The 19,370-nt window shown below is 42.0% G+C and overlaps 1 protein-coding gene across 1 annotated transcript in view; it reads right to left on the bottom strand.

Moving 5' to 3' along the window:
* The window catches only part of flna (filamin A, alpha (actin binding protein 280)), an 81,304-nt gene that overhangs the window by 24,739 nt on the left and 37,195 nt on the right, over positions 1 to 19,370 (bottom strand). The window contains 27 exon segments of the mRNA XM_055223270.1: positions 302 to 458; positions 571 to 694; positions 1,072 to 1,239; positions 1,553 to 1,713; positions 1,788 to 1,950; positions 2,544 to 2,717; positions 3,394 to 3,712; positions 4,363 to 4,512; positions 4,966 to 5,078; positions 5,752 to 5,869; positions 6,648 to 6,817; positions 7,432 to 7,522; positions 8,424 to 8,584; positions 8,894 to 9,017; positions 9,290 to 9,433; positions 9,561 to 9,674; positions 10,275 to 10,471; positions 10,578 to 10,714; positions 12,160 to 12,286; positions 12,372 to 12,509; positions 15,080 to 15,280; positions 15,707 to 15,869; positions 16,673 to 16,687; positions 16,689 to 16,726; positions 16,729 to 16,750; positions 16,832 to 16,950; positions 18,370 to 18,517. Of these exon segments, the coding sequence (XP_055079245.1) occupies positions 302 to 458; positions 571 to 694; positions 1,072 to 1,239; positions 1,553 to 1,713; positions 1,788 to 1,950; positions 2,544 to 2,717; positions 3,394 to 3,712; positions 4,363 to 4,512; positions 4,966 to 5,078; positions 5,752 to 5,869; positions 6,648 to 6,817; positions 7,432 to 7,522; positions 8,424 to 8,584; positions 8,894 to 9,017; positions 9,290 to 9,433; positions 9,561 to 9,674; positions 10,275 to 10,471; positions 10,578 to 10,714; positions 12,160 to 12,286; positions 12,372 to 12,509; positions 15,080 to 15,280; positions 15,707 to 15,869; positions 16,673 to 16,687; positions 16,689 to 16,726; positions 16,729 to 16,750; positions 16,832 to 16,950; positions 18,370 to 18,517 (3,756 nt within the window).

Raw genomic sequence — 19,370 nt, 5'->3', positions numbered from 1 at the left:
TTTTTTTTTATTTTATCTGTAATGCTGTATTGTGGAACATTAAACCCTCTTGTATTTACTGGATTACAGTGGTTTTCATTGCTACAAAAATGTCTGTGGAACATTACAGACAAGGCAATAATATCTCTATAGAAACAAGCAAGCGGTGACCCTCCATCTGAAAAGTTACAGAGTGAACCTTTAATTAAAGCCACAAACTTCTGCTTTTTTTTACTTTAATAAAACTAACATTTCCTCATTTTGGCAGAAATAAAGGTTTATTTTATGCTACATGTCTGCTCTAAAGCCAACGCGTCCTTACAGTGATCTGCACAGCCAGCAGTCCCTCTCCAGCATCTTTGGCGTCGATGGTGAACTCGACGGGCAGAGAGGCTGGGACCCCCGTAGTGTTCAGACCTGGACCACTGCACTTGACTTTACTGGCATCATGAGTCGGCAGAACCTTCACTTTGTATGGGCTGAGTACGAGAGTTGAAAAACAAATATATTCATCACATTATGTTCAAATCTCATGCATTTGTAAGACTTCAGTCATTTGGTTTGTCTTGTTTTCTTGTCTTGTCTTCACACCTGCGTGGGATCTCCTCATCTGCATACAGTACGTTGATGGAGTAAGGTCCCTCTCTGGTTGGGACATAGTTCACTGAATGAGTCTGGTCTCCATTATCCACGATCTCCACTGGCTCCACCACACCTGAAAAGAGCACACATTTTAAAACTACAAACAAAAAGGAGCCATTTTTAAAGTACAGATTTGACCAATGTTGGACTGGTGTGGCTGTTTCAGTAGAACCAGTGAACAGAGTAACTTCATCACAGCCTTTGGGGGCCACTTTTCTTAATTATTAGAGTTGCTATTTTTTATAATAGACAAATTGTTAATTAAAAACACAACCAGGCCAAAAAGAGAACATTATAAACACAAACAAAACCATCTAAACAGAAGGAAGGTGTGACCTGCTGCTGAGACTAAAGTAACAAAACATGTCAAAACAATTTCTTACCCACTGTAATCTGATACAACTTAATCATGATCTGCCCCTTCACTCTCGTCCTCCTCCCTCCACTCACCTTTGGGTCCTTGCACTCGGACCTGCAGTGGTGCGATTCCGGCCTTAGACGCGTCCACGGTAAATGTTTGGGGGATGTTAGCTCTGACGTTGGTTCCGAGTCCAGCGCCTTGACATTTGACCTTTGAACTGTCCACGGTGTCGCTGACTGGGACAGAGAATGGACTTCCTGTGGAGAGAGAAACAGGGGCGGGGTTGATATTGCTGGAGACTTCAGGCCAATGCACACAGAGACTGAAAAACACGTCTCCATCATCTTCCCTGAGCACACACACACACGAGCAAACTTATTTGTTTGTGGAGCCGCAGCTGAAAACACATGACGCTTTTTTCATTTTGGCGATGACTTCATTTAAGAGCTGGGTTCAGTGTGTGATACGCAAGTTTGGTGCACTTCAAATAAGCAGTGTGAGCCTTTAGGATTAGGTATGGAGAGATTCTGACCTGTGATTGACCATTTGTTATAGATTATATATTCTGACCTGTGATTGGCTGTCTGTCGTAGGTGATGTTCAGATTATATGTTCCTGGTTCATAGGGGATGTACTCCACGCTGCAGCTGCCGTCCTTGTTGTCGGTACAGGACATTTTCGCCTCAGAGGGACCCTCCATGGCCAGACCCAGACCCCCAGTGCCAGCTCCTCTGTGAAGGGTAGAGGAAAAGGCATTAGTGCACAGTATGGCAGTAGAGTGGACCTGTCCCCCTTTGAGTCTCACCTGGTTTCCACGGTGAACTTGTTGGGTTTGTTGGTGATCCCAGACTTGAGTCCTGGTCCATGGACTCTGACTCGGGTCGGGTCACAGCCTTCGGTCACTACGACTCTGAAGGGGCTCTGAGGGACCGGAGAGCCATCGTAACACACCTCCACACTGTGAGGGCCTGAACCAAGACAGCAGGGAAACGGACTGGTTACTATGGGAACACTGTCATAATCGGCCATTGAGCGAGCTTTAGGGGGAATGAGGTCTATAAACACATATTGTCTGCCATTTCCTTCATCCAGTTTTGTTGTTCAGTTAATTGGTTGACAGAGTCTTAGTCAATACATTTTTATATTGGTTGAGTAATTATTAGAATTTTAAGATTTTATATGGATCACAACAGAAAGGAGAATGCATGGACTGTGTGAGCTGGAGTTCTGGGAGTGACTGGACAGTTTAATCTGCCTTTTCAGATCTTAATATTTACCTTAAAAATAAAGATTTAAGAAAATAGCTTTAAACTTGACTTTAAAACTTCGATACGATGCACACAAACTTAAGCAAATAGTTTTAAGTTATGTTTTCCTGTGTCTTTGTGTGTGAGGTTTGGCTGGAGTAACATGATTTTTAATGTTACCCTGTCACTTCACACTTCATGTATGCTAATGAAATGGCACTAAAAAGTTATCGCTCCATTGAGTCAACAGTGTCACCATGGAAACTGCTGAACATTCCACCAGAGACATACACACAGAACGCCTCCCTCCTTACCCTCCTCGTAGGGAGTGTACTCCACGCTGTAGGTGCCGTCTCCTCGGTCTGAGATCAGCGCTTCGGTGCAGGCTCCAGATGGGTTTGTGATTACGGCCTTTATGTGGTCTCCTCCGGTTTTGGTCAGAGCCCGAGCATCAACGGTGAAGTCTGTGGTCGCCTCGCGGTACACGCCTGGAAACAAGAGGGGTATGATTAAGCTGTAGTTATTAAAGCATGAACGAGGACGGACATCAAAATGAGCAAAACGTTAATTTTATTTATACATGTGGCATCTATACGAGACTAAAATACAGCGTACAGTTGTGCCTTTCACATAATGGGAATAAAAACTTTACAATAGAAAACTGAAATGTTTCAAAAGCATATCAAACAGTTCAACCTGTTCCACCTCCAGAAAGTTACAGACTGTAGTTTTAAAGCACATCACCACCATAGAAATAGCAAGTTAAAATGTGCATCTCCATGAAGAATGTTCCAAAGTATGATTTTAAGTACTGTGGAATATTTTACACAAATTTCAATGAAACAAACACAAAATTTCTATGAAAACAGGAGTCAGCCCTCTTATCGACCAAATAAGATTCAGGTCTGTGGAGATGCGAGCCCGCTGACAGTAAGGACATATGTTTTATACATTTTTACAGTACAATAAAGACAAGAATTATATAATAAATAAATAAAAACAGTAATAAAGAAATATATATATATATATATATAGATATATAGATAGATATAAATAAATATAAATATATAAAAAAGTATTGTGTAGATTCATCTTTAACCAAATCTTATGCATATTCCATAAAAAAAAAAAAAAAGATTATATTTAATGTATGCCGTGTGTTACCTTTGCCCTCCACTCCAGGCCCAAACACCCTGACTCCGCTGGCGTCCACAGCCGGCTCTACGGTGAGGCGTGCAGGGAAGTTTGGCACATCCTGGCCTCCATAACGGATGGTGAGCGTGTAGGAGCCCGGGTACAGTGGGATGTATGTGATGGTGTAGGTGCCGTCTCCATTGTCCTGGATGTGAACCTCCGCCTCTGTGCCACTGTCAGAAATGATCTCAATGGTGAGTTCAGCCGGTCCTGCGTTGGTACAGTCAACGATGAACTCCCCTGTCTCCCCAACTTTGGCGCGCTCCAGACCTGGACCTGAGCAACGCACCTGAGATGAGAGAAGGGTGGGATGTAATGGCTGAGAAGATGCATTTTAAAAACACAGTAAAACACAGGGAATACAGTGCTTGGGCAACAATTTGGTAAAAATATCCAGTTGATTTATGTTTTTAATAATATGACTCTGTTCAAAGTTTACATTTTAAAAACGGAACAATTGACAAATAGACTACAACAGGGAGGGCATCTGACACACAGGGACTTTTAAGAACATGTTTGTACAAATCTAAACTACAGGGTAGAGGTTTCAGACTCCATCTCAGACTCTATCTGGCCCAACACCGAGCACAGCAGAGTCCGAACTCATATCAAACAGGTGATTTTGTTGTTTTAAAGCACCAATTTCCTAAACAACCTGCAGCTGATTGCCATTTAAATGAACCCATCCAATTAGTAAATTTGCGATTCATACCACCAGTAATTAAAAAAAAAAAAAATCACATATGCATATATTATATATATACATATAAACCTGTCAAACACTTTACTCCATTACAAGAACAAGGATGCATGTACATATTTAGCCATGCAACTGTACACATCTTTCAGTACTCTTTCCATCGCTGTATTTGTTCAGGGATTGATTAAGCCATTACTAATGAATGCTTTTATTTTGGACGGGTTGGTGGCTGCTTTTACCTTGGAGGGGTCGGTGGCAGGGTAGGCGGTGGGGGTGAATGGGGACCCGGGGATGGGCACTCCGTCGTAGGTGAGTTCGACCTGGTACGGTCCGGCCTCTCTGGGGATGAACTTCACATGAGACGTCTCTGGGCTCAGACCCGGCTCCACCTGAACAAGACAATCGGTCTTTAGATGGAAGTAAGGGTTTGAATAAGTAAAGAATGTTTTTGAGGTAAAAATTTTAAATGTTCCATCTAATCCATTTTGGTATGATCTTAAAGACACAGTATGCAAATTTTTAGCCCAAAGAAATTAAGACAACAAAAGCCTGTTTTTTTATGCTTAATTGCACAAAAAAAAAGTATCCTTCTCCAAATGTGACACATATTTGGCCTAAGAGGGTTGTTCCATTGTAATATTCCACAGTATGGCATAAAACACATGCATCTCCATGGAGAGTGGCTTTAATCATGTGGGTGATCTTCCACCACCAGAGAGTTACATACTGCACCTTTAAACTATTGTCTATTGCGCATTAAATTATCATTAAAAAGCATACAGCAGTGTGGTTGGAAATAGGTTTATAAGTGTTATTCTGCAGGGTTAGGGGTGTGTTGGTACCTTGCTGGCGATGGGTTTTCCAGAGGGTCCGGTCACTTTGGCTGCCACTTTGCCCTGACCTCCTGCTCCTTTGGACTTCACTGTCACGTCCTTATCTTTACCCACAGTCATCTCTGTAACAAGGAATACAAAATCAATGTTTTACACAGAGGATAGCTTTTATAAACTGAATTGTCCTGTGCGAATTCAAAAGGTGCACTATGGGACTTTTCACCTGCTTGTATCCATGAAGAAATTATTGCTTTGCCTGTAATATTTCACAGTATTGCATTAAGCCAATCATGCCATTTATTCAGTAAATTCAGTTTTTATTGCTCAAAAACATTCTTCATGCGAGAGGGCTCACCTCTCCACAGACCTGACCTGTTACTTGGTCTGGAATGTCATAGTCGAAGAGCTGTGCAATTAATCACATTTTAATCATGTCTAATTGTCAGTGACCAGCTTGGGTGTTTTTAATGGGAGAGGTCTACAGCAAATCCGCTTCCAGTAAAAACATGTGGTGTGGAGTAGATGCAAGACTTTGAAGAAAATTTACTATTTTTGTGTTAAATGGCACCGATTAAAAGTCCGTTTTAGTTTTTGTTCATGTATCAAGTCTATTCCTTAGTACTGAAATGTATGAAATTTTAGTATCGTGACAACACTACAGTGGAGATAGACAAGTTTACTGACATATTATGGAATATTCCTGGCAAAGCAATAACATCTCCATGGAGACAAGCCAGTACAAACCCTCCTGTAGAAAAGTTCCATAGTGAATCTGTAAAATGCACTTAAACCTACTGTCTCCGAGGCCAGTGACGCTGATTTTGCTGAGGTCCACAGAAGGAGCCACGGCGACGTTAAAGGGACTCTTAGGGATGTGGTCTCCTCCGTATGTCACAGCGACACCTAGTGGGCCCTGGAGGAAACACGGGTCAGTAAATATATAACAGAGACTCATTCCTCGTTTTAGCAAAGGCACATCTCACAGTAAAAGAGTTTTCAGTCGTTTAAAGCTAACAAGCTCATGAACATGGATCTGCATATAACAGACAGAAAGGAGGGAGGTTGAGGTAAGATGCTAGGCTAGGCTAAGCTAGCGTTAGTGGTGACCAACAGTTAATGAGATATATACACCTGTTATCCTATGTTATGGTAGATTATTACTACATTATTTTCATATTTAATACAGTTTGTGGTGAAACACTTTTGAAAGGGAACTGTCTCTTATCTGATGAATAAGGAACAAAAACAAAGCTAGAAATCAGCTGTGAAGTTTCTGTTTGGACCCGGCAGTGACATCATCACTTAACTCAATAGTTTAACCCTAAGCTGGAGGTCTTAAAATATTTGTATTAACCTGTTCTACATGATCCTGGCGTTTTTATTTTGCTATTGTGGCCGTAAATCAAGATATGAACATTAATAACAGACAAATCAGGTTTTCCCCGAGGTCACTCCCGCTAGCATTAGCAACAGGTTTGGTTGACAGTGCTGTTAAGCATCTGCTCCCTGCTAAACCAGGGGTGTGGGAAGGAATCTGAGAATTCTGACCCGAGTCTTCAGCTCTGTTTAAACTACAGTGATTCTATGTGTTGTTCCCTTTTTCACCTGGTGCACTGGTGTTATTTCACTGTGCGTGTGTTTCACCTGATTCACTGGCGTATATTTCACTGTGTGCGTGTTGTGTATTTCACCTGGTGCACTGGCGTATATTTCACTGTGTGTGTGTTGTCATGGTTGTTGATGATCTCGTAGTCCTTCACTAGCTCTCCCTTAATGGGCCCAGTGAAGGCACAGTCCAGATTGGCCTTTCCGGCTCCTTTGGTGTTCACAGTGAAGTGAGTGGGTTTGTTCAGCTCCACACCTGGAACCAGAGGCAACATAGATTTAAATAAATGAAAAAAAATAAACCGAAACAAAAAAAAAAATCAAATCTAACTAGTACAGTAGTGTGCTGCCTTCCATCTTGCTCTCTGTACCTGTGCTTAAATCCAAAGACATTATCTGGAACTAAACACCAAATAAACCTTTGTCTGCTTCTACACTGTGTATATAGTGTTTTGACAGCATCATCTACTGTTCATAGTTCTTTCTTTTAGCAAAAGTCTCAATAATATCATGGGCCTTCACAATATTACAAATTACAATGAAATTAAACAAAGACTTGTAATATTGCATGAGTGAAAAAAAAAAAAAACTCCAAAAGGAACTACATTAGACCATGATCCTTTGGTTCTGTCATGCTCCAAGTAATTAATACGTGTCATCTCTTCATGTAGTCTGCACTGAACCAGAGCAAAGTCTTGTCAACACATTTGAAAAGGAAAAGGTAGGAGTAATTTTGTTACAACACAATATCGCTATAAATACCATACAGTTAGTTTTTGGATATCATTACATCCCCACTATTCAGTACTGATAAACAAATATATTTGTTTGTTGCAGGTTGTGAAGTCTCATAGATCTATTTGTTCTGACCGTTGCGGCTGAGTCCGGGTCCCTCTGCTTTGACTTTAGAGGCGTCGTGAGTTGGATCCACTTTGACTCTGATGGGAGTCATGGGGATGGCCTAAAACCAAGAGAAGATGGATATTAAAAAACAAAAAAACAAAAAAAAACATGGAGGCAAAATGCTCTAAGAGGTCAAAAGTTTACTCCTGATCATGTCACAGGCTGGAAGAACATTCTAACGCCAACACCACTACAGAAATATCTAGAATGGATGGAAATAAGAAGTGTCATAATATGAGTTTTTTGTGCTGTTCTGACATAAACCAAAGTGTGTGTGGTCAGAAAATTGCACTTCGAGGTGTTTTTATTGTTAAAAACTCTATATTATGTCAGACTATTTTTAAATGGACTCTTTAGTTTGTGCAAAATGTGCAGAGGGAAGAAGCACAGACCTCTTTTCATCAAAAAATAAAAACAGAATTTGATTTAACTAAAGTTTGATTTCTCTTAGGTCCACTTCTTTATACAGTCTATGGTTCAAACAATTTCTTGAAGTCACTACAGCAGACCAAGTAAGTTCTGACCATGAGTAGCAACCAAAGAGCCAATCCGGAGCGAGGGTGTTGAAGGTAACTCCCCTAGCAGAAGCGACTTTGGGGAAAGAAGCCAACTGATTTGCCTGTTATTAATGTTCATATTTTGATTTTTTTCAACATGATCATTTTAAGACCAAAATGACGAGGGTGACAGCAGGACTTACAGAGACAGAGAGGCAATCTCATGTAAAATGAATTGGTGCCAGAGTCGATGGCGCTGGAAGTGCACCCATGAGCAATTCCTATTTGGTACTCTGCAGGTAGCGAGTTAGTCATGTCCATTTATATACACAGTCTATGATTTTAATGTTCCTATAGGTCTGGATCAGACCCCAGATTGATCAATGTGCACGACCCACTTCATAGGGACCCCTCAGTCTGGTCACATCCTGGTTACTCTGGTTTAGTAGATTAGACTCTGACCTGATCAGCGAACAGCACCATGATGGTGTAGCTCCCGGCTCCAGGTGGAGTGTATTTGACAGTGAATGTGTCGTTGTCGTTTCTGATGATGTCAAAGTCTATGTCGGCCTCAGCCGGACCCACCACGCCAGGAGCGCACTTTATACCAATACTGATGTCTCCTGTAGAATAAAAAACAAACACATATCAATACTGCTGTCCTACAAGACACACACAAAGACAAAACTGAATTGCATGAAACTGGATCATATCGTTCATACTGTATAAAATACAAAACAAAACAACACTTCGCACTGGTTTTGTGTGTATTCTTATAGCAGATACCAATATCAAACTATTTTAAACAAGAACATCACTTTATACCAATACGGACAGCTCCTGTAGAATAAAAACACACAGCATGCCCTACAGCTGTGATCAAATCATAAATCCACATGTTTTATTTTTTTAATTTACGTGGTGTTTTGTACCTTGTCCTGCCTCTGCACAGTCCACTGTGAAATATGTCGGCTCAAACGCTTTCAGACCAGTCTTTGAAACTCCAGGACCAGAAACCTTCACTTTGTTTGGATGGCAGCCAGCTCCTATGTTCATCTGGAAAACACAAAATACAAGATTTATTTAACTATGTAGACAAATAAAAGTAAAAGTTAAAATAAATAAATAAATAAAAAAAAGACTATGGGAATCAGCAAAAATGAACAACCAAAACAAAAACTTATACATTTTTGCCAAGTTGAGGCAAGTGAGTCTGGAACCAATGGAACAAATGTGGCTTATTTCCAGAGCAAATGAAGAACATCTTATACCCCACTGAGCAGACTGTGAGGCAAGTAAAAGTAGTAGTGAGTGTGTATGTGTCTTACCCTAAATGGACTCTCTGGGATGTTGACCCCTCCCCAGGAAACCATCACTGTGTGTTTGACTGGCTTTCGTGGTGTGTAGGAGCAGGAGTAAGTGCCGTTTCCATTGTCTTTGACCTGCACGTCCACTGGGTTTCCATCTCCATCCTGAACACGAGAGGATACTTAAATTATCATAGAGGGTAGAAGCTCACTTGATAAGATGGCACTTAACACAAAATAAACTGCAAATCTGAAATTAAAAAAAAGATCAGTTAATCACATTTCTCTGTACCTGTGCTGTGATCTTGAGAGGAGCCTTTCCTCCCTGTTTGGCATCGACAGTGAACTCTGTGGGTTTTCCAACAGCCAGACCGTTGCTCTGCAGACCAGGACCATACGCCTTCACCTGGAAAAACATTAGCATGATTAACAACCAGTCTGGTCAAGTTCACAAGCCTCGTTTACAAAAGGAGCTGTATGCAACTATACGAAAAAATTTGTACTATATCTGACCCTGTGTGTTCAGAACCTTAACCTGCAGATAAACACATACAGGTGTCTCATTCTCAGTTTATGGACAGGCCTCATGTGAAAGAACCTCCAGAATTCACTCACTGAGCTGCAGTAGCACCGAGTTATGATTGGCTGCAGGTGCTTAAGTAGTGACCATTCATATCAGAGAGAGGCATTTTAGTTTTAAAACAACTTCACTGAAAACTAAAAAATACCTATTGTTATTGGTATTTTGAGTTTCAGTGTAGTTTCTCCTCCCTGTGTCCAGCAGTAATCTGACCAGAACTGAAGAAGTGGCTTTGATGAGTAACCAAATTATTTGTTCAGTTGACAGATTTTATATTTTTCTTTATCTGTGTAATCCCTCAGTCGTCCACGTCTAATCTACAGCAAGTTTTAACCAGCTGGATTTCAGCCCCTCGCTGCTAGAGATGGGGTAGAGTTGGGATTGAGCCTAAAGGAATGGTAGAACCCTGTGGAGATTGGGTGAGACCTTGTCTGGGTAGAAGTCTTTCCCGGGCGGGTTCACGATCTCGGCCATGAAGGGCGAGTGTTGGATGTCCTCGTTGTTGCAGAGCACGTGCACGGCGTACTCCCCTGCCTCTGTGGGCCAGTACCGCACATCACATGACCCGTCGCCTTTGTCGTCGCACTCGATCTTAGCCTGAGATGGGCCCTCCACCGAGAAGCCTAGGGAGAGGAGAGAGTAATATTAATGTTATCTTAATAAACATCATATAAAGGAGACAGAATGAAATGGACTCAATGCGAAGTCTTTTAAACCTCTGTCTCTTACCCAGAGTTCCAACGTTGTCTCCCACAGCCTCCACCACAAAGTCCGCAGACTTCCCCACGACTCCCCCCTCCAGACCAGGACCCCAGGCTCGGACCTTCTGTTGACCGGCCTCTGCTCCGATCTTCACCTCGATCGGACTGAGGGCAAAGGTCACAGGGTCAAAAGAGAAGTTGTTTTAGAAATTAACTATGGTCTAGATCAGGGGTCACCCACACGGTGCCCGCTGGCACCAGGTCGCCCTCAAGGACTACATGAATCGCCCGCCGGCCAGTTCTAAAAATAGCACAACTCACTAAAAAACCCTTGCATTTATAGATTTAAAAATGATAAAAAGTGACAATATCTTAAAAATATCTTTATTATACTTGACGTTTATATAAGTTAAGGTGAACTCTGACCTACTCTCTTCAAAAGGTTAGTACTGTGCGCGTGACAAAACCAGTGCTCCGCTGGCGAGCACTGCAAAGATGTGAGATGAATGCAGTTTCTTACCCCAAAGACATGGCAGAAAAAAAAGGAAAAAAAAAAAAATCACTTTCACAATGAATTTTACGACTGTAAAAGAAACCTGCATGCGTCTCTCTGCGGGGGCGACTGTGGTGACGGCAAAGTGGCACAATGTGGAGGGACACTTCACTACGTGTCACAAAAGCTCCACGCCAACTACCTACGGGCAGAAAAAGCCCTGAGCTAAAGGTAGCTTTGGGTAAACAGTCTTTTTTCACAAGACAGGAGAAAAAGTCACAAAAAGCAACTGAGATTCATATAAAAATATGTAAGTTGAGTTTTATTTAACATTACATAATTGATAACTTTTTGAAACATGGTACAACATTGTTTTGTTAAAAAGGTTTGTCAGTGGCTGGTGAAAATGGGACACTTATGAGAAGTAGTGATGTAAGTGATCGTCTGAAAATGACTAACTTGTGGTTTCTCTAATATGTGTCCGTGTGCGTCCATGTGTGCGTCTGTCTGGGGGTTAGGGTTCCTGTTGTACTAAGAATTTTAGTACCTGTTAAAAAATGTACTTTGAGAGTAAAGTATTTCATACAAGTGTTATTAATTTGTTAAACTGACATAATTTTAAAAATGAGACATATTTTGGTCACAGTAACAATACAAATCCATTTCTTAATCTTTTTCTTCATGAATCTTGTGTATTTTTGTTTGCTCAGAGCGGAAGCTTGAACTTCAAAACTTTAGTCAGAATTTTACCACAAACATGATTTGAGTGGATTTTTTTTTAACCATATGAAAAGTACTTTTTACTTCACTACATTTGAGCGCAGGTATCTTTACTTTTCAGTCCAGTTAAAAAATGTAGTGGAGTAGAAAATACAAAGTATCCACTGTAAAATGTATTTAAGTAGAGCACTTTACTACTTGTACTTCATTACCTTCCACCACTGAATGTATGTCTCTAGATGAGGTTAGGTTTATGGCTACATCTGTGTGGGATGTGCTGCCCTCCCCAGAGTGATGTGACAAATCTCTCGCATACTGTGGCTGTCTGTGTGTGTGAGCGTGCGGCTGTGTGTGTGTTAGGGTTCGTGTTATACCTGTGTGGGTTCATTAGTTATACCTGCGTGGGATGTGCTGCCCTCCCCAGGTGATGGTGATGATGTAGGTCCCTGGAGTGGAGGGGAAATATTCAAACCCATAAACTCCGTCTCCCAGGTCCTTCCTCTTACATGGCTCCTCCAGCCCCTCTGCGCACACACACAGGGTTCACAACATGTTTAGAGCAGCTTACTCTTAAAAAGATGTATTCTGAAACATTCTGGCTTCACTCACTGGGGCCTTTGATGGACACTTTGAGCTCTCCGGTTCCAGCTCCTTTGGTGTACACTCTGAAATCTGCCGTCTCTTTGACCCTGAGACCTTTAGGCTGCAGACCGCGACCTTTGGCCTTGCACAAACTCGGGTTACACGCTGCAGGTTACAAGCAAAATATCAGAAAAACATGCAGACGCCATCTTGGTTTCAATATTACACTGCAAAAAAGTGATAGTGGTGATGTTATAGTGACTGGGACAAAGAATATGAATTTTGATTTGAGAAGTTTTGAGTCATTAAGTATTAAATGTAACACATAACAAATTTAGATCACCATGTTTCCTTTTATAGTTTTGAAATGCTATATTCACCCAAAAACAATGTATTAATAAGTTTCACTATCGTTTTTGACGCTCTGAGTCTCCCCTCCCTTTGCTCTCTGTGCTAAGTCCCTCCCCCTTCAAAGCACTATCACAACACAGTCAGCTGCATCCCACTAATGACAAACCTGATGTGATGTGCAGTAGTTTCAAGTTGCTGTGTTCAGTTTTGTATCATGTTTTTGTATATTTATGGAGAATTGTCGTGTGGGGGCATGGGTGATGTAGGCTTGTGGGTGGAGCCTTGTACAGGATCTTTCAGCTAAACTGTAAAGAGGGCTTGAATAGGGCCTAGGAGAGATCACTAGATTACTCAAAAATGCAGGGATTTGAGCGTGGGAGGAGAGGGTGGAGGTGGAGAGAAGGAAGTGAAATTAAAAAAAAGTGAGTTTGAATACTATTTATGACTTCAAAGAGCTTTTAGGCCGTACAAAACTGGAATTTGAGCTCGACAATAGACCCTGAGTGTAATGGGTCTTATCTGCACACAGGAAGTAGAGTTAAGCGTAAAACGGCGTTCGGAATGGTTTTAAAGACAGCGCGTTGGTGTAGGAAACCCCACAGGAACAAACAGGAAAAGCCAAATGTTTGACTGTTTAATGTCTCAGAAATGCACTCAGAATGTGTAAGGCGCTTGATACTATGCTCCGGAGGGACAGACGTGAGGGCGGGGCTCTGGTTTGCTAATATGCAAATGTTACTACAGGTCTAAACAGATATATTTTTGATTTAGTATTTATTTTTTTAAACATTATATTTTATTATGCAAGTTGAGATAAAGCTAGCAGGTGACAAAGTGTATTTAAAGTTACGGCTAACATGCTAACTGACCCAAAACATTTAACTCTCTGACCTGAATTATAACAGTGTTCATGAACCATTGTGTCAAGTGACCAATCGCAGTTGGCCGTCCCTCCTGAGGTCACTGTTCCACTGCTGTTCTGACAGTAAAATGCTAGTGACAATGGGTAAAGCACTTGTCCATCAATGAGAAGGTAACCAGTTTAAACCCCCTAAATGCTTACTGCCATTGTGTCCCACTTCCTCACAAAATATGCCAAGTGGTTTAGAGCTAAGACTCTAAATACAACTGAGTTAATGTTAATGATGAAGGGAAGCCATTTTGCAGAACGAGTCTCTTAACCAATATAATTTTTGGGCTTGTGTGTGCACGTGTTAGGAATATTGTAGAACACGACGTTATAAAATGGGCAAAAAAAAAATCTCAAAATGGATGATACGGAAATGAAAGTAAATAATGCAATGGCAGATGACACACACAAGTAGATCACAACATACAGAGTTAGAGCCAAGGTACAGGCCCACGTCCCATTTCTGTTCATTTAAAGTTCATATGACATTTAGACCACTGATGTATTTAAAATGTACTTTACAACTATATTAAAGATTTTATAAAAAAATAAATAAATAAATCTTTCCCATTTTTTTCTAGTTTTAATAAAATGTGGTGAATTTGTCATTTTACTTCCTGGTTAGAGACAGCAGATGTGACATACGCACAGGAAGTATCCACTAAACCAAGAGAGAATTAGAAAAACATGAAAACCTGTCATATGAACTTTAACTCCTCAAAACCTCAGCTCTCGATCACGCTCAGAACAGACAGAGCCAACAACCAATCAGGTCTTTGGGTTACGACTGACAGATGGGGAAAGGTGGAGGATTTGAGGAGGAAAGAATGGAAATGGGACACACCCAAAGCTAATCTCACAGAGAGTACCCCAGAGAGATCCCGGGAAACAGGAAACCAAGGAAGGAGGAAGCAGCTCCAGGGAGAAGTGGGATACGGCCCGACTCTAAACCGGAGAACAGGGAGGAGGCAGGGATAAAGCCAGGAGAGAGATCAGGATAGAGACAGAAAAGAGAGAAATCAGGATAGAAACAAAGGAGTGAGAGACAAAGATAGAGACAGAAAGGAGAGAGACTGGGATAGAGACAGAAAGGGACAGTTAAAGTTTAGAGTACTTTTTGCCATTAATGTAACTGTCATTTTCATTGTTTGATTTGTTAAAAGATGCACTATGTACCTTTTCTGGTGGTCTCCATGTGTGTCTCTATGAAGATGAATTCTCATGAGTTTGTGAAAGAAATTACATCTTAAAATAGAAGGTTCAAATGACCCTAACCCCATGGAAAATGACAACTTTAATGCCATACAAGTAATAACATCTTCAGGGAGACAAGCAGGGTGGCGGATCCTCCTCCACAAAGGTTTCATACTGCATCTTTAACATACATTTGACTAGAGATTTCAAGTTATAAGCTGCTAATCCATACAGTGCTTTATATAATATTCTACATCATTAAAAAGTATGTGTAACTGACCCTCTCCCACGGTGACTGTGAACGGGCTCTTGCTGATCTGGCCCCCGGCGAAGGTGACGTAGATGGTGTGCGCCCCCTCCTGGGTGGGTTTGTAAGTGCAGCGGTAGCTACTGTTTCCTTTGTCTTCGATGGTGCAGGGTACAGTGTTCTTCTTCCCCAGAGGGTCCATGATGACCACCTCCACCTCCCCCACACCAGCTCCTGACAAACAGGTATGAAGAGGTCATTTGTTTGTTCAATCCACCAATCACTCACTGCCAAATTTTCTGATCAACTGGCTGTTATAATTCCTAATCATAAAAATGTTGATTTTGAAACATGAAACTAGCGAATGAGCAACATGCTCCGACATGCTAATGTAATGTAACCGTGCAATTTTATGAAAGCTATTTAACGGCAGAAATGCTCAGAACAGGTCTGTTGACGATTTATGGGTCTCTGCCTATGACGCAACAACCCTGGGAAGATTCAATTCATTTAACTATTTTGAGGCACAGAGGGAGAACTACTGAAACAACTGACTGACACCAAATACAACTCCAGTTACGCTTTTGATAAGGCAACAACGTTATAGCATGGGTTTAAAGGCTAAAAAATGTAATTCGACATAAACTGTGTTGGCCTTACCTGCAGTGTACACATCGAAGTACGTGGTCTTGTTGGCAATGTTGCCAGATGGTTCCAGGCCTGGTCCCTGAGCTGTGGCTTTACTTGAGTCGCCCTGTGCCATCCCGATCTCCACCTCAAACGGACTCTTTGAAATGTGCTGCCCTGCGAACAGCACTGTCACCTAGGAAACGAGAAACATGCCCATTTAAAGTCATTAGCAAGATCCATAGCCTGTATAAAGAGTAGGACTAAGTGAGTGTGATGCCCACACGTAGCATTCCGCTCCAGTCAAATGAAGCTCATCGCGACTAGCGGTTTATAGGGCACATTTGGAGCAAATTTCATATTAGGAATTCCGACCTCGAATATGTAGCAACCAAAGAGGCCAATCCGGAGCAAGGCTGTGGAATGTAACGCTCCTTTCTTCTGCCTGCACCATTGGGTTTAGCAGGGAGTGGCTTTTAGCAACGCTGTCAATCAAACCTGTTGCTAATGCTAGCGGAGTGACTTTTAGAGAAAAAAAATACAGCTGATTAGTCTGTTATTAATGTTTATATGTTGATTTACAGACAAAATAACGTAATAAAACCCCCAGGATCATGTAGCACGAATTAATACCAAACATTTTAAGACCAAAATGACGAGTCTGACAGCAGCAGTTACAGAGAGAGGGGTCACAGTTTTCCAATATAAAGTGTAATTGGAGCCAGAAGCACGCCAACGATCACTTTCCATTTTTGGAACGCTGCAACTAGTAGGTTAGCTCTGTCCATTTATATATACACAGTCTATGGCAGGAACAGGAGAAACCGTGGAGGGTTAGAGCTGGAGTTTATGGATGTGAACTAATATTTTTTACATTCATCTTTTGTAATGATGTACTTACCCAGCCCTTTATCTAGCCATGTGAATTTTTGTATATATTTATTTATTGTTTTTTATTAAGTAACAAAACTCTTAACCTAACCCTCTATAATCTCTTACCTTGTGCATGCCCTGTGACTTTGGGGGTGTAGACCACAGAGTAAGTTCGGTTCTGTCATTGTTAGCCGTGACTTTAGCCTGAAGCAAAAAAGCAGCATTTAAACCACAACTCCACAGCGCCCCCATGTGGGTCATTCTGAGGGCTTCTGTGCCCTCTACCTCCTCCCTGTGGCCGGCTGGGTCCTCCACATAAACCAGGACTTCCCCCATCCCCGCGCTAATGGTCTCTACTGTGAAAGTCGCCTTCTTCATCACAACGTTTCCCACTGGCTCAATACCTGTGAAGAAAACACAAAAATCAGATTTAAAAAAAAAAGGCCATTACATGATTTTTTCCCCCACTAATTTGAGCACAAAGAATCTTTATTCTTTATTTATTATAAGCAACTCGAGGTCAAAATAAATCCGCCGTGTCCTACAATGCAGTGGTCAACCACCGGGCCGGGGACCGGTACCGGTCCGTTACGCATTTGCTACCAGGCCGCACAAAAACAGTAAAGCCAGAAGAGGAGACTACGACCTCCAAGAAAAAGGACAATACCAGGAGTCCTACTTAAAATACGGGTTTGTCGCTACAGGCGAGTCTCACGCGCAGAGTCCGCTCTGCATAATATGCGGAGAAAAGCAAATGAGGCAATGAAACCTTCAAAACTGCTTTGGCACATGGAGGACTAAGCACCTGGGATTAAAAGATAAGATTTAGAGGTTTTTGAAAGAAACAAGCATGAGCAAGAAGGAAAGAAGAAACAAGTGCAGGGCTCACACTGATGCAGCGGCTTGGTGAGTTGTATTTTTTTATGCACTTACCGTAAACTTATTTTTGCCATATTTATCTGACACGCATAGGAAGGCCGGTCCGTGAAAATAAAACCTACATTGTTCTGGTCCATGGTGCAAAAAAAGTTGGGGACCACTGCTGTAATGCATCTAAATATAAAAAGTTTTAATGTCCGAAAATCAGGGAGTGCTCTGTTAGCATGCTAATTGTTGCTGTTTGCTTTACACCACTCTAGTCTCTGAAAGTTGTGAAAAGTGCTTATAATCTCATCCCGGTGAATCATTAGGATGCTCTGAATGCATAAGGTAAGTGGGGAATAACTTTGGACCACTGCAAACCGTTTAAACCATTTCAAAGTAAAATGTGATCATATCTTTTGCAGATAAACTAAATGTGTCAGATGCCCTCCCTGTGTCTCCATGTGCTGTCATCCTGTGTAAAGTCTGCTAACCCTGCAGTTCAAATTTCAGTCTCTCAAATGTCTTCAAGGTCTGACTCTTGATTTGAGATGGGAGGGCATCTGACACACAGGGATAGAGGAGGATGGGAGGGTATCTGATATAGCAGGCTCTGACGTCATCTCAAACCAGTGATATTAGCAGAACATTTAGCTACAATCAGGGACGATTTACTCTGAATTCTTTCCAAATGTTTGGTCTAAACTGTAAACATCAATCCTTTATTTGCCTCTAAACTGAAGCAGCTGGATCTGAAAGAGAAGATCAGTGTTTCACCACGAGACTCAAACTGAAGCCTGCACAGGCTGAAAACACATGCTTTAAGTAAGCTTCTGCAGAGCGCCATCTAATTTTGTTATGAGAAGCCTCTGGACCCCCTGGTCCCCATCTTTCATCCTCCCTCCCCCCTCTCTCCCTCTCCTCACTGGGCCATAGGCATTGGCTTTGTGGCTTTGTCTTACCCTGGTCCGTAGGCGCGGGCCTTCTTGGGGTGAGTTTGGGTCTGAGAGGGGCTCCAGGCTTCAGTTTGGCTTTTGGAAACTGGGACAGATACGTCATGACCGAGTGCTCGTCCACGTTGGGGTCCACGATTTCCTCTGGAGTGATCACCTGAGGCACACAGAGGAAGAGGGTTTAATCACCTGAGCACAGGCAGAGGAAGGGTTGAACAGGCTGCAGTCACACGGCAAACAAGGGGTTAATAAGAAGACCGCAAACACTGTAAACAATGCATTAATCAGGCAAAGCTACTTTTACTTCACTGCTACAGGTAATGACTGGACCAACAGTACCATGTCATCTATGGCCCTGGGTTCACATGTGCCCCTCGGACCAAAATTTCTTGGCCCAAATGCCTCCTTCCTGCCGATATGACCATATGCAGTATTTTACAGTGACATAACTTTATAAACGCCCGTCACCTCTGCTCTCAAATACGTCACTGATCAGATTATCGATTCTTCGATATCGACTTTTTAGTGCCATGTGCCATGCTTCTGATTTCATTATGACTAAATTACAAAAGTCTGAGCCCCATGACTGGCGTCTCCTCACTGAACCGGAGCAGGTCGTTGCCGTGGTTACCTCCAGTGCCCCAGAATCATATGAGGAGTCAGTGATTGAGTCAAAACCACTTTCTTCCACACAAAAAAGCACCTGAGATTCATTCACACGCGATTCTCCACCTCTCCACTGAACCACATCACAAACTGTCTGCACTGGTGAAGCGAAACTAGACTTTGTAATGGTGCAAACAGAGGAGAGACAGTCAGAGAGAGAGGGGGGGCATGAGAGTCAGGAAACCACAGAGGAGACTGCTGGCACGCCATGCGGTGCCATCTGCCACGCGTGCACCCATCTCGATCAGGCATTTTCGTATTTATTGCATCAGACCTGAAATTTGAAATATCATGGGCATCTCATGGGCACATTATCTCTGCCTGTATGTTCCACAGTATGGCAT

Source organism: Periophthalmus magnuspinnatus, chromosome 7, assembly GCF_009829125.3.
Source record: "Periophthalmus magnuspinnatus isolate fPerMag1 chromosome 7, fPerMag1.2.pri, whole genome shotgun sequence".
Lineage (NCBI taxonomy): Eukaryota > Metazoa > Chordata > Actinopteri > Gobiiformes > Gobiidae > Periophthalmus > Periophthalmus magnuspinnatus.
The sequence above is the reverse complement of the archived record's forward strand: the minus strand, read 5'-3'. Positions and strand labels throughout refer to the sequence as shown.